This window comes from Haemaphysalis longicornis, unplaced genomic scaffold, assembly GCF_048455015.1.
Source record: "Haemaphysalis longicornis isolate Haplotype H1 unplaced genomic scaffold, Haemaphysalis longicornis Haplotype H1 scaffold_4, whole genome shotgun sequence".
NCBI classification, from domain to species: domain Eukaryota; kingdom Metazoa; phylum Arthropoda; class Arachnida; order Ixodida; family Ixodidae; genus Haemaphysalis; species Haemaphysalis longicornis.
Genome location: NW_027526361.1, coordinates 59,262,373 through 59,276,133, shown reverse-complemented (window position 1 = coordinate 59,276,133; position 13,761 = coordinate 59,262,373). Strand labels below are relative to the sequence as shown.

Here is a 13,761-nt window from a genome sequence, read left to right as displayed (position 1 = left end):
TCGTCTCCTCCGCCGCAGCAACTATACTCTAGAAACATCCCACAACACCGGGACGAGTCACCGAGTTCGTGTGCGTCCCCGCTCACTCGCTCGTGGAAGGCAAGGTCACCGCCGAACACTATGCCCGAGAACTAGCCATCCGGGCCGAGGAAGAGCAACCGCACCACGTCACGAGTTATAAGGAGATCGTCCGCTTATACAAAGAAAGTAGAACGAGGCTTCCAAAGCCGCACAGGCAACTAAGCAGACGGCAGCAGACGATGCGCCGCTTACAGGCAGGGTCGCTCGCACACCCGGGGCTTCTGCACAAAATGTACCCTGCAGAACACGACAACACATGTCCGTTCTGCCAGGGAGACGGCACTCTCGCGGACATTTTTGGGGAGTGCAAAAAACTCAAGACACCCCCTTACACCCTTCCCCCTCCCCAAATTTCAACCCGCTCGAGCGATGGGAGACCTTAATGTCCAGCTCTGACTTCGCCATTCAGCAACAGCTGGTTGCTCGAGGAGAAGAATTACTGGACACATATGGGTCCCGCGAATAGGGAACCACCCCATGTGGTGCCTGCTCACCATTCTTTATTTTAAGCTCAGTAAAAGTTGTTCACTCACTCACTCACTGCTCTGCACTTCTGACAGCTTTCACATCGAGTGGAACGGATTTATTTATTTATTTTTTTTTTTTGCTTTTCGCCTCCAGCAGAAAAGCGGCCGCCGCGGCAGGGAATCAAACCCGCGTTTGCGTGCTCAGCAGCACAACGCCTTAGCCACTGAGCCTAGCTTACTCTTAGGGTTTGACGTCCAGGGTGATGGGCGATTCCAGAGAGATTTCCATTTAAAAAGCAAAAAAAAAAAAAAAAACCCAAAGAAGCCGGAGAAAGTGCATTCTACTGAAAGCCACACACTTGGTGGTTGCTTTAAGTAGTCCCTAAAACAACATAAGGGCTGCGTGGGAAAGTAGCTGAGTACCGTGCGAAAGGCTAACCCTGCCTTTTTTCTATTCACAAGAAATTATCCACAAAGGAAATAGTCACTTTTATTACCAAAAATTAACCATGAAACTTTCATTATTACGTTGGTCACACTTGGAGCGTCACAAATCGACAAAGCTTCTTTTAGCGTATTCTGTACTCCAATTCTTAATTGTAAAATAAATAGAGGCGACATCGTCGACACTTCATGGCTACAGCTTGGCAATCTTTGGCAGCTGTAGCCACTAAAAATCTGTAACCTAGACGTGAAGGGGGCGTGTAGAGTAGAGCGGAGGGAATGAAGGAGCAGCTGAGAGTTGCGTCACAAGGCGCGTATCCTCTTTGTGGCGGTCCACTGGAATCCAGAGAAAACTGGGCAGATAACATGCTGCGTTTCCATCCCAGCGCTTCCGCACTCGAAACGCCGCTTCGTGGTGCTTTCGCCCCGAGAGCACGGCCTCGATTTGTTCCTGCGTAGATGCCGATAACAGCGTCAGTTAAAGGGACCCTGCAACACTTTTTTCAACTTTTTTTGACATCTTAAATGCTTGCAGAACGTACTCACTAAGCACACCCAGTACATAGATTAGGGGGTCGTAGAGTACCTCAGCCAAAAATTACTGCTCTATGCCCATCAGATGACTTGGAAACTCGTTCAAAAGATTTTTCTCTCTTTCCCGGCTTTGACGTTCTTCGACGGCTCGAATTACGTCACTGAAGTCATGCAGCGGCTGTTGGCCGGTTTTCCTCCAGTTTCAGCGATGAACGCTTTTCGATAGGAACTTTGAAAATAAAGCCACAAAAACAATGCAGCAACGGAAGGTGCATCTGCTGCGACGAGCAAATTACGCAGTGCCGCTCCGTGCTGGCGATAACTATAGCTTTCGCCGTCGATCCAGACGCGAAGGAAAGAGTGATAGCGTTTACCGAAAGGTGGGCAGAGTAAGCGGAAAGAGGTTATAGAAATAATAATAAAATAACATAAAAACGAGGACATCACCATTCAGAAAACACGCCGAGTTTGAAATGGGCTCAGTTGGTCATTAGTGGGCAATACATCATCAGCACACGAGCTAACGGTCCTCGAGTATATTTACGCCTTACGGCCTTTGTTTTTAAAGAGCCATGTAGCTCTGAATTGAAGTTGGTAAGGGCAGCAACACACAAGATGATGCTAAGGAACGCTGCCTCCGGATATCTCGCTATTGTAACTGTGGAGCCTGACAATGTTTAACGCTTGAGCGCCACAGTTATCTTCGCGAGGTTCTTTCCTCGGCACTTCTCGAAGCCGCAGCAGCGCTGAGGATCTGACCCCAGGGATCTTCAACCGACAAACCCAGATGCCGATACAAAACGACATTTATTCACATGACACTCGGACGTGTAAAAAAACAGTGCTCGGGGGAGCCCAAAGGCGACGGGCCGAGAGCTCCGGCGCCCGGACCGCCTCTGTCCGTCTTCAACTTCCCTTCAACTTCCCTTCATCTTGCCGCTGAGGCAAGGAGGAAGGGGAAAAGCGACTCCTCTTCGTCTGGTTCCAGCCCCACGCCGGTGGCCCTTCGGGCATCCGGTGCGAGCAGGCACGGCTTTTCCCGGAATACGCGACATTCCAAAGCGCCGCACGACACGCTTTGTCATCGTCCGCGCTGCTCTTCGGAGGGACGGCGCCATTTGCGGCGTCGAAATGCCCGACAACTATCCAGTAGGCATACGCTGAATTCCTCAGGAACATTGACAATAAATGGACGATGAAGGGGCTTTGCTCGATTGTATCTTTTTATTGTGCTGTGTAGTTATACTCAAGCAGTTTATAATACTGCGCCATGAACGTACACCAGCTTAGTATCATTTTTAAAGACCAAAAGAAAAGAAAACACTCGGTGTCAGTCGTGGCCACCTTTAAAGATACTGTGATTTTTGGGCAAGAATTCGTTACCTGCTGTTAGACCATTCGTGAACATGGTTCCGTAATCTCATGCGGCTGACGCAAGTTGCCTCAGCGCGCATGTGCGCTATACAGATAGAAATGGAACACGGCGCGCCGCAATACACGCACACCATTGCACGCAATAATTGGCTCACGTGTTGGGGTAATATCAACTGGTGACTAAGACTGCGGAAGGCGGGTAACTTCACCGGTACGCTGGCACCGGCACGCTGGACCGGTGTTGAAGTTCTGCGAATTCGACAGCTACACGGAGGGTGAGGACGAACACTTCATCTCGTACGTACCACTTCAACTGCTTTTTGAAGGTATACGGCAGACCGAGCGCGACCCCTTGAAGACGTCCGCATAGTCACCGCCCTCAGAAAGCCCTCCTACCGGAATATATTCTGTTCGATAGACGTAGAACGGTAGTGATTGTCATAAGTACTTCCAGGCCACTTAATCTAAGCACTGGACGCCCTTGTTGACTGCGGGAAAAGCATATATGTCGAAATAGTTCTAAAAGATTCACGCACGGCTAGTACTCCCTGATGCGAAATTTCAGCGCAGATTTTTGTAGTATTTCGATTTTGAGTGAGAATTTGAAATACATGCATGTATGCACAGTTGCAAACAACTTTTGCGCACCTTCACTCATGCAGCGCGGTGTTCCCAATTATGGCACTGGTGGCCGGACGAATTCATAGCTTACATATGAAGCTGGTGCTGGCACTGCTCAACGCACAAGCGGGAGAACTGTGTTCTAAGCTCATTCGCAATTCTGTCCACCTACGCTTTCCTCCTGGCGCTCTCTTCTCTATCCCAGTCACACTTTCTATGCCCCTCCAAGAATGGCGTAATACATGGAGCGAATTGCGCCGACGGACTTTGCCCAGCGGCAGCAGTCGCGGGGACGCGCCTTCGCCCATCTATACACCACGTATTTTTAGTTCACTTCACCACGGAGGAAAGGATTCGCAATTTCTTTCATGTATCTATGAGCTAGATCGCCGACGAACTGCCGCTCTGTCGTAGCCGCGGCCGTCCTGCGGCCACCGCCGGGAGCGTTTGCCGCTGTTTCGCAGCAACTTCGTTCCATGCGGGCCGCGCTTAACGAGGGAGGCAGCTGAGAAAAAATTACACCATCTTCCCACGTGGCAACCCTGAGGGGATGCAAAGCCGTGGAGTAGTAGCGTGTTAATTGGTTGCTAGAGTAAAGACCCGTGTAGTAGCGTATTAAATGTCTTCTTTATCGAGTAGTGGGGAACGTTTTGCGGCTTCTCGTTCTCGAAGCGAGGAATCCGCTGTTCGACGCTGGCGTTTCGAAGCGTTGTCACGTTGCCGAACGCCATCTGGATCAGCTACTCGCCGCAGGCGTTTCAAAGCGGCTTCTCGTTCTCGAAGCGAGGAATCCGCTGCTCGACGCTGCCGTTTACGTTCGGCGTCGCGAGCTCTCCTCTGTGCAGCCTTGTCTTCGGAGGTGCTCGCGGTTCTGACAGTGTGCTGGCTGGCGCTAGTTGAAGGTGTGCTAGCCAGTTCGCTGACGGAATCGTTGGCGTCCATTTCCAGTCATCGGACGGCGCAGTACCGAAGAAGCAACTGAGCGGAGCACGGACCGGGTTTATTTGCAGAGCAAAGGGAATGGAGAGGAGTAGCGCGCATGCGCGTGATTGGACAGCTGGTGTGGAGAGGGGAGAGGAGGAGCAGCACGCGTAGCGTGGAGGTGGTGTGGAGAGGAGCAGCGCGCGCTAGCGCACAGGTGGTGTGGAGAGGAAGAGGGGAGAGAGAGAGCGGCGTTATCACAGCTGTTGTGGAGAGGAAGAGAGGTGCGGACGCCGGACGCCGGAGGGTCGACTAAGAGATGCTTTGCATCTAAAAATGTTTCCACTACCACCACCATCACAACGGCAACCGCCGTCACGTAAGCACAAAGTCAGCGCATCTTCCCAAGTTTGATGTTGCAGGAAAAAATACCAAGAAAATTCCGAGCGCTCCTGAGCGCGTGCTTCGCAGTGACCGCGGAGCCCCCGCGTCACTTAGAAGATTTAGCAAAGATAAAAAGAAGACTTGCTCCAGCGTTCGCCTTAATCGTGGCAACGGTGACTTGCTAAGAACGAGAAAGACACGTCATAGCGTACGCCGATCGTTCGTTCGTCGGCGCGTCGTCGTGCGCATGCGCTTGGTACCGTAGAAGAGCCCTGGCGCGCGGCAGCGTCTAAAAGACATTACTCTTGGGAGAGGTCACCGCGGCCGCCGCATTCTCTAGAACCCATAAATGATAACTGGACACATGGCTACGAGTGTGCCACTCCTTCCAGAGACGACTTACAGATCCCGTCACCGCTGCCTCGAGTCGATTAGGAAGAGCTGGTGGAAGTCTACAATGCTGAGGACGACTTTGCATACACCACTCACCGCGAACAATACGACGATCTGTTCGATGCTTGTGACGACAATTACTACCACGATTACTACCCCCTATGCAAATAAACGATACTGAAACTTAACCATGTGTCCGCCAATGCTCACCTACAACAGCTTCGCCGTTCAAGGCTTGCGCGTGAGAGCAAGCTACCCTGATTTTTTTTTTCTGATGTGGTAACAAGTACGACGCAAGCAAGCGCTGCACTTATCGCAAGGCAAAGTGCAACATGTACGAGTGTCTGGGTCCCATTAGTAAAGCGCGCCTACAGAAAATAAATGGCGAAGATGTAAGCGTGCTTGAAAGAGTTGTACAAGAACATATTCATTGCAGCTTTTAATGCGTAGCATTTTTCGCGGAATACCCTCAAAGCCAGGACCGTGTAACGCCCTGCATTACATTTGTCTGTGCAACCTGCTTGTTCCTAATAACTTGACTACCTGTATTTTTTGTGCTGTACCGTAAAAACCCACGTATAATACGAGTTTTTTTTTTTTCAAATTTTACCATGTAAAATTTGTGCCTCGTATGATATGTGGATCCCAAAGTATTCCGCCGAAAATTTGCACTTTCGGTTTCGGTTTCAGCGGAGGGTGCGCCATCTTGCGGTGACGTTAGCTGGCTGCTGTTTCTTTCAGCCGGCGCCATTTTGATTGTTTTGACCACGCGAAGAATCGGCACGTTCACCGCAAGTCTATCACGATGGCGGGTGCATGAATGCAGTATTCGGCTGCAATTAAAAGAAACGTTATTTTATGGGCCGAGACCATCAGGAATTGCGCCGCAGGACGTCAGTTCGGCGTCACCGAAGGCAGCATTCGCGGGTGGAGAAAGCAACTGGTGCTTGACTGGATAATGTCTGTGTGGTGTCGGCGGCCTGGAGCACTGTTGGGGGTTCCCGTCAGTGCTCGTGTTGGACGCCTGTCGCTGCCACCTGGCCGATTCCGTGAAGAAGTTGTTGCGCGAACCCCACACCGAACTCATTGTCATTCCAGGAGGAATGACATCCCAGCTGCAACCGCTAAACGTTTGCATCAACAAGCCTTTCAAAGACTGCATCAGGTCCTGTTACCAAGAGTGGATCAGGTCAGGAGACCCGTAAGTGACAGCTACCGGATGGCTGACGCGGGCTTCTCCGGCGGTGCTTTGTGGCTGGATCGCGGATGTGTGGGCCAGCATCCCAGTGGAGCTCGTCAGTCGCTCTTTTAAGAAATGCGGCATCTCGAACGCCCATGATGGCGCTGAGGACCATTTTCTGTGGGAAGACATTTCCGACAAGGCGACTTCAGGAGACAGCGGCAGCGAACCCGACGATGACTGAACGGACGTCGGGAGACAGTGCAAGCGAAAACTGACAATGACTGAAGGGTAACTGCAGTGCAAATAAATATTTTTTGTGCTCTTTACTTTGCATTATATGCGGATGAAAACTTTTTTTCTGATTTTGCTGACCCCAAATTACACCTCGTATTATACGCGGGTACGTATTATACGCGGGTTTTTACGGTATTTTAGATTTGTCCTTACCCTTAGTTTGTAATTCTTATATATGATTTTTTTTATAATTTCCTGACAAACTTCATGTTTTTGTTGTTTTACTCTCTTCTTGAGTTCGATCCTGGTTTTTGTGTGTTTCCTTTTGCTTTTGTGTGCGTTACTTTGAACAATGCGCTGTATCTCGTCACTTGAACTCCCTTATGTGATGCCCTCGGGTGCTTAATGATGAAATAAATGAAATGAAATTCCCCCCAAAATTAAGATTTGGCGGTAGTTCCACCTGTAATCTTGTAATAGCGTAAATAAAGATAATTGGGCGGACAGAATTCAGAAAACCCAAAACATTTGACTGTAAAGAACTCAAACTGTAGACAAGCGACGTTAGAATGCTAGGCATTGGCACACAATTCTGTGAATTCCTGCAGACTTTTTCACGTGCGCGGGAGCATTCACTGTAGCCATATTGGGAGTCATTGCAACCATATTGCGTTCAATGCGAGATATAAGGAAAGCCCGCCAGCTTTCCTCCTATCGATAGCGACATAGATTACGACACAGCTGCATAAAGTATCGTCTAGAGCACCTACTTCGGTCTGCCTCAACAGCCACAGCCGGAAACGTTTTCGCTCAAACTGGAAGCGTATTGAGGCACGCTGCTGGAAACAAAAGGGCATGCTATAGCGTCGTCGGATTACGAGGAGCAAAAGAAAACCCTCGTAGCCATCGTGCCTGGAGCGCAGAAATGTCTTTTAACTTGAGACTGGCCTCATAGGCTGAAAATAAATTGAAGCGCCGTTTTCAGAGCCGACACTTAACAGAAAGCACACTTCTTGATGCTAAATCCCAGGGATGTGTTCTCGTCAGAAATAGCTGTGGGGAAAGGCTACCAAATAAGATCCATAGAGGAAAGAACCTCTGAAGTATTTCTGCAAGATAATGATAGTCTCTTACTCGTGACCCTTGTTCAGCACAGTATTTAACTTTTCGTGGACAGATGATTTTGGGGCAGTACTGCGGAGCGACTGGGGCCGACACTCGTAGCGGCTTGGAAACCAGGACACAAGGTCAGACTGTGGGCAGATTATAAAATCATCCATAACCTAGCCGTAAAGACGAAGCGTTGTAAACTTTCACTCGCAGAAAATATTTTCGCTATGCTTGTTAGAGAAATTGTATTCACTGCGCTAGATCCACCGACAGCGTACCAGCTGCAGCTTCACGTGCATGACGACTAGGAAAAAAAAAAAAGATAATCGTTTGTTCGAATACACGCCCTTTACTTTCGGGGTAAGAAGTTCTCTTGCAATATCCAACCAGCCATACGTAAGACGCTCGAAGGACTCGATGAAGTAGACTCCTACCAAGACGGCATTCTTATTGCGGAAACCAGAATAAGCGAATGTTTCATTTGAATGGAAGTCGTAAACGGTTCCAGCGTCACACAGTCCGACTAAATCGAAAAAATGCAAGTTTTTCAAACACTCCGCCAAATATCTGGGACAAAACGTTGAGTATCACGAAACCGTCCATATAAAACGAACGCTCTGAGGAATGCCCTGCCATAACAACCAGACCAAGCTGACGTCTTATCTGGGCATCTTAACTTTGTTTGCCTGGTTAATTTCACAGATGTCTGAAAAGCTGAAGCTTTGTACTGTCTTTATAGAAACAACAGGACTCTGGTGTTGATCACAGGATGAACAGAAGTGATTCCAAGAAGCTAAGCAGTGGTTCGGACAACCTCTATCCGTCGAAGCATTTGAGTCTAGTAGCAGACGCATCTGCTTACGCATCTGCTTAGGCGCAGGGCTATGCCGTGTGATAGACAGCTCGGCTCGTGAAAGCCGATTACCTACGCCTCGCGATCCCCCTGCAAAGCGGGACCGGCTTATTGGCACCTGAAGGAGCCCTGCGTTTCTGATCCTTCTCGCACAAGCCCCGAGGATCTTAGTGGCCCGGACATTCAAACGTAGGCATCGCCATCACCCGTTTATAAGTGGGGATGGGCGCGCGGTAGAATGGGATTACCGCCAACAGAAAGAGGTTGTCAGGTCCGTGAAGAAGCAAGAAACACAACGAACAAGCCGTACTGCCCGAGCCGTTTGCACAGGACGAACCGATATCTTCTTTCCTTTTTCCGTAGCCACTACCGGCTGTACCAGGTCTGCACAAAACACGTAACCCTCAGTGCCACATGGGGCGCTGCTCTATAGCTAACATTTGGGTCTCTTAAAAATCCAACTGCGCGCAAATTAACGAGGACGTGAACACACTGAAGACACCACAAGCGCAGACTCACAACTGGTTTATTGTTACAAAAATCAGAACATTAAAAACCCAGGCGCCCCACATACGTCACATTCTCAGCGCTATCGGCTGTACACACAAATAAATAAAAACTCAGAAGCACACGAATGACAGATAATTCCGCGACGATAACACCATCACACATGAAATATCCTCCCCCTCTTCACCACGCATGCCCTGAAGAGGCTTCAAATTCATGTTTAGTGCCCATCTATGTAGGCGACTTCGCGACTAAGCAAGGCAATAGATGGGTGACTAATACAATCTGAACCAGCTTTTAAAATGTGTCTGGCCTCGACAATTTCTCTTGTCTGCTGATTCTTATGCCTGAATAAAATGGTTGTGCGCTCAAACACAGGGGTACATTCAGGGGTACATTCAGGAACGCATGCGCGGCAATGGGAAGACATGTGGCTCAGGTCCCGTTTTTCTTTCGAATAGTTATGTTCCTTAAGTCTTGTATTTAAACAACGCCCGGTTTGGCCAATGTATACCTTGCCGCATACAAGTGGTATGGAATAAACAACCCCCGTGGCACATTGGACGAACTTCTTTTTGTGATTGATACCACATGCTCCTTGACGTTTTCCTGCCCTTTTGTTCACTTTTGGGCAGATCTTACTTAACTTATTAGGAGCTGAAAACACTATTTTTACGTCATACCGCCCGGCCACTCGTTTTATACCACCAAAAGAAAAGCCGAAAAACTTTGCTGTGGTGCCCTATGTTCACAATATGTCACAAGGTATAAAACGAGTGGCCGGGCGGTATGACGTAAAAATAGTGTTTTCAGCTCCTAATAAGTTAAGTAAGATCTGCCCAAAAGTGAACAAAAGGGCAGGAAAACGTCAAGGAGCATGTGGTATCAATCACAAAAAGAAGTTCGTCCAATGTGCCACGGGGGTTGTTTATTCCATACCACTTGTATGCGGCAAGGTATACATTGGCCAAACCGGGCGTTGTTTAAATACAAGACTTAAGGAACATAACTATTCGAAAGAAAAACGGGACCTGAGCCACATGTCTTCCCATTGCCGCGCATGCGTTCCTGAATGTACCCCTGAATGTACCCCTGTGTTTGAGCGCACAACCATTTTATTCAGGCATAAGAATCAGCAGACAAGAGAAATTGTCGAGGCCAGACACATTTTAAAAGCTGGTTCAGATTGTATTAGTCACCCATCTATTGCCTTGCTTAGTCGCGAAGTCGCCTACATAGATGGGCACTAAACATGAATTTGAAGCCTCTTCAGGGCATGCGTGGTGAAGAGGGGGAGGATATTTCATGTGTGATGGTGTTATCGTCGCGGAATTATCTGTCATTCGTGTGCTTCTGAGTTTTTATTTATTTGTGTGTACAGCCGATAGCGCTGTGAATGTGACGTATGTGGGGCGCCTGGGTATTTAATGTTCTGATTTTTGTAACAATAAACCAGTTGTGAGTCTGCGCTTGTGGTGTCTTCAGTGTGTTCACGTCCTCGTTAATTTGCGCGCAGTTGGATTTTTAAGATGCGTCAATACCAACTTGCCCAACTTTCGACCCTTTTAACATTTGGGTACCTCGACGCACGCCCGTGTTTGCCGTATGACCGCGCTGGCATCAAGGCACTTTTGCTGACATTGTAACAGCATTCTTCTGCGGCGAAGCACCGGACTATAGTGAACTAGAAGTATTCTAGTTCACTATACACCGGACTTCGGAGAGCCCCAGAACGTTGGGACTACACTAAGTAGAAAGCTGCTATGCCACGTGACTGAAAAAAATTGTTTCATTGCGCATTTCCGCACTGGCCAACAAAAGGAACACAACACGATTCCCAATCCGTTCCCATGTATCTCGGCCAGCGTGTCGTTATCTTAACCAGTAGTGTAAGAAGACTCGTTCAAACGCAGTCGCTTACCAATACACTAGCGCCGAACCAGCGCCGGGGTTCAGAGCGAGGCCGAAGTTGGGAAATGCCGTTGCGCCTCCCGCGTGAGAATTGCCGCCGAGGTAGAGGATCGCAGTGGCCAACCAACGAGCGGAACTGCCGCTTCCGATGCCGCACCCGGGGCCATTTTGGTCCTTTAGCGCCGAGAAGCGACCTGGGCCGTAGGCAGCGATCTCGTAGTCTTCGCCTAACTCGAACGCCAGACCCGTGGCCGCGGACAGCCGGTGGCCGATGCGCTCCAGCAGCGGGTATTCGACGTCTTCAAGCCGTACCTTCAAAGAAGAACTTGCTTGAAATGTTTGCACTACGCTACGATGGGCTAGGCTTTTCCTAAAGAGTGTGATCTTGAAGTGTTTAAGGGGAATGCTGACTTCTGCAAATAGTAAAAAAAAGCCTATACAGCATCAGCGTTCGGGTCCATCGTGCAATAGAGTAAGGTATCGCCGCGGAATTGTGAGACGTTGGGACAGAAAACGCAGTAAAAGTGCAGTGCTTAGACTAACCACTGGCCGCCTTAGGTGTACGAGAAACGAGTACAACATGTCGAAATAGGCAATGTAAATCATCTGTCCCCGGTGATTTGTTTGAATAGGTGGGGTAACGAAAGAGTTAAGGGGAATGCTGACTTCTGCAAATAGCGTCAGCGTTCGGGACCATGGCGCAATAGATTAAGGTATCGCAGCGGAATTGTGGGACGTTGGGACAGAAACCGCAGTGGTTATCACCCGACAGAGCAGTCCACTATTTGTAGAAATGATTTCTATTGCCCTCTCTCTCTCTCTCTCTCTCTCTCTCTCTCTCTCTCTCTCTCTATATATATATATATATATATATATATATATATATATATATATATATATATATATATATATATATATATATATATATATATATATATATATAGTGTGTGTGTTTGCCGTGCCGGATATGTCGGGAGTTATTGCGCTAATTATGGACGATTTCGTCTTGACAACGTAATCAAAAACCTACAAATTCGACGATGGGCAGTTTAGCTCCAAGAAACCTTCGTTAGTCAACGGTTTATTATTGATTAGCTTATCAATCATATAATAAGCTAATCTCAAGACGGACACGCGCAGACACCGACCCTCGTTCAAATATGCAGTTCACGTTAATATTGCATTCAAGACTACACCAACCGGCCCCTAAACAAGCCTTTGTTAATTTAATAAAAGAAGTGTACTGATTTTTTAAAGCGGGTGTCGCCATCGCCGAGAACACGAAGCCAAATTCCTACCTGGTGCGAACATTCTGGCCTGAGGTCTCCAAGGTCGTGTTCGTCACGTGCATACCGTCCTCTCTGCAGCTTGCTAAAGGACACGTTTCGTATAAGTGTTCTCTCCGAATGCCCCACGAAGTCGTGCAACAGGACGACACGTGGCTGGAGGGACAGCATTTCCAGCCTGACGGGTCGCAGCAGAAGACTCGGATGACCGTTGTTGGTCCACAACTTGCAATAGAGCTTCGGCGAATGGTGCCTATCGTCATCGAACCGACAGAGCTCGTAAAGCTGGTCAATTACGCCCGGTGCAGGCGAGTCACTGTTGGCGCGGCGGTAGCGGTGCCTTCTCCGGTCGTTCTCGAGCAGCGATTGCAGACCGAGGCGATGGTGACGCGACAGCACTCCTTCCGTGGCCGCGTGATCCAAGCTTAGTTCGACCCAGGCAGAAGTGTTGCCCAGGTGACCGGATACGAAGCAGCCCCTGGCTATCTGCGACAAACGTCGACGGATCCATCAATGACACTGCGGCTTACACGAAAGACAAAAAAGACAGTGCCTTTCCCCTCTGTGAAGAAGGATGACCAGCAAAGCTGTGGTGCCGAGCTTCAACTGAGCGACAATATGCTTTGATCTGGTCGTAGTCCAAGGGGTGCATGAAGCAATGCACGCTTGTTTGTAATTTGCGATTGAGCATACTTCCTGGTTATTTACCTGAACGAAACTTTGAAGAACTAGAGTTTTATTCCGGTGGAAAAACATGAGGCTGTCCGTTTCCCTCCCGTAGAATTCCATGTATTGACAGCAGACGAGAATTCCACAATATTTACACCTTCACTGTGAGCTATGTAATTCTGAAAAGTAAAAAAAAAAATTACGCCCACCTCCCCTCGCGGGAACCCTGGTGTGATGCGACGCTGTAAGGGGGTTCCATTGGCGCCGCATCAAGCAATCGTCGGGTACGGCCAGAGAGCAAGCGCAAGCGCGGACGACCGTCGACTGAGAGACCGGCCGGAGCGCGGCACTCCGCTTCTATGCGCAGCGCGCCCGAAGGAGAGGAGACCGCGGAGAGAGAGAGTACTGCACATGCGCACAGTGCGCAGCCGCGCGCAGCGCGACCGCAGATGTTGGGAGAGAGTGTTCGCTATCGGAGAGAGGAGAGGAGGCGAGCGGAGGAGAGACGCAGCTGTGCGGACGCGGACGACGGACGCACGCAGGACAGGGCTGCCGGCAAGAGATGCTCCCCTCAGTGTCGCATCTAATAAATCTCGACGTAATGTTAGAGTCGTCTTAGCGGCTAATTGCCGTATAATTTGTTTTGGGATAGTTGCAATAATCAAAGAATTAGATCCACTTTCTACACAGTTAAACCTGGATGTAATGAACCTCTATGTAACGAATTCCTGGATTTAGCGAAATTTCTCAATTTCGCATTGCCACCACCACTGAAGCCGATGTGTTTGC

General features: G+C 49.0%; 1 protein-coding gene across 2 annotated transcripts; it reads right to left on the bottom strand.

Annotated features, from left to right (window-relative positions):
• Nucleotides 1-969: 969 nt before the first annotated feature.
• On the bottom strand, nucleotides 970-13,505 carry LOC144180369 (prolyl 4-hydroxylase subunit alpha-1-like). 2 transcript variants are annotated; one of them, XM_077708731.1, is made up of 4 exons: nucleotides 13,182-13,505; nucleotides 12,316-12,785; nucleotides 11,028-11,329; nucleotides 970-1,443 (listed from the first exon to the last, which is right to left on the bottom strand). In XM_077708731.1, exons 1-4 carry the CDS (start codon nucleotides 13,240-13,242, stop codon nucleotides 1,296-1,298), a joined length of 981 nt encoding a protein of 326 aa, XP_077564857.1. In that variant the 5' UTR covers nucleotides 13,243-13,505; the 3' UTR covers nucleotides 970-1,295. The 2 variants fall into 2 exon arrangements, with proteins under 2 accessions (XP_077564857.1, XP_077564858.1); XM_077708732.1 differs by having other exon boundaries at nucleotides 12,316-12,789; nucleotides 13,182-13,502.
• Nucleotides 13,506-13,761: the final 256 nt, after the last annotated feature.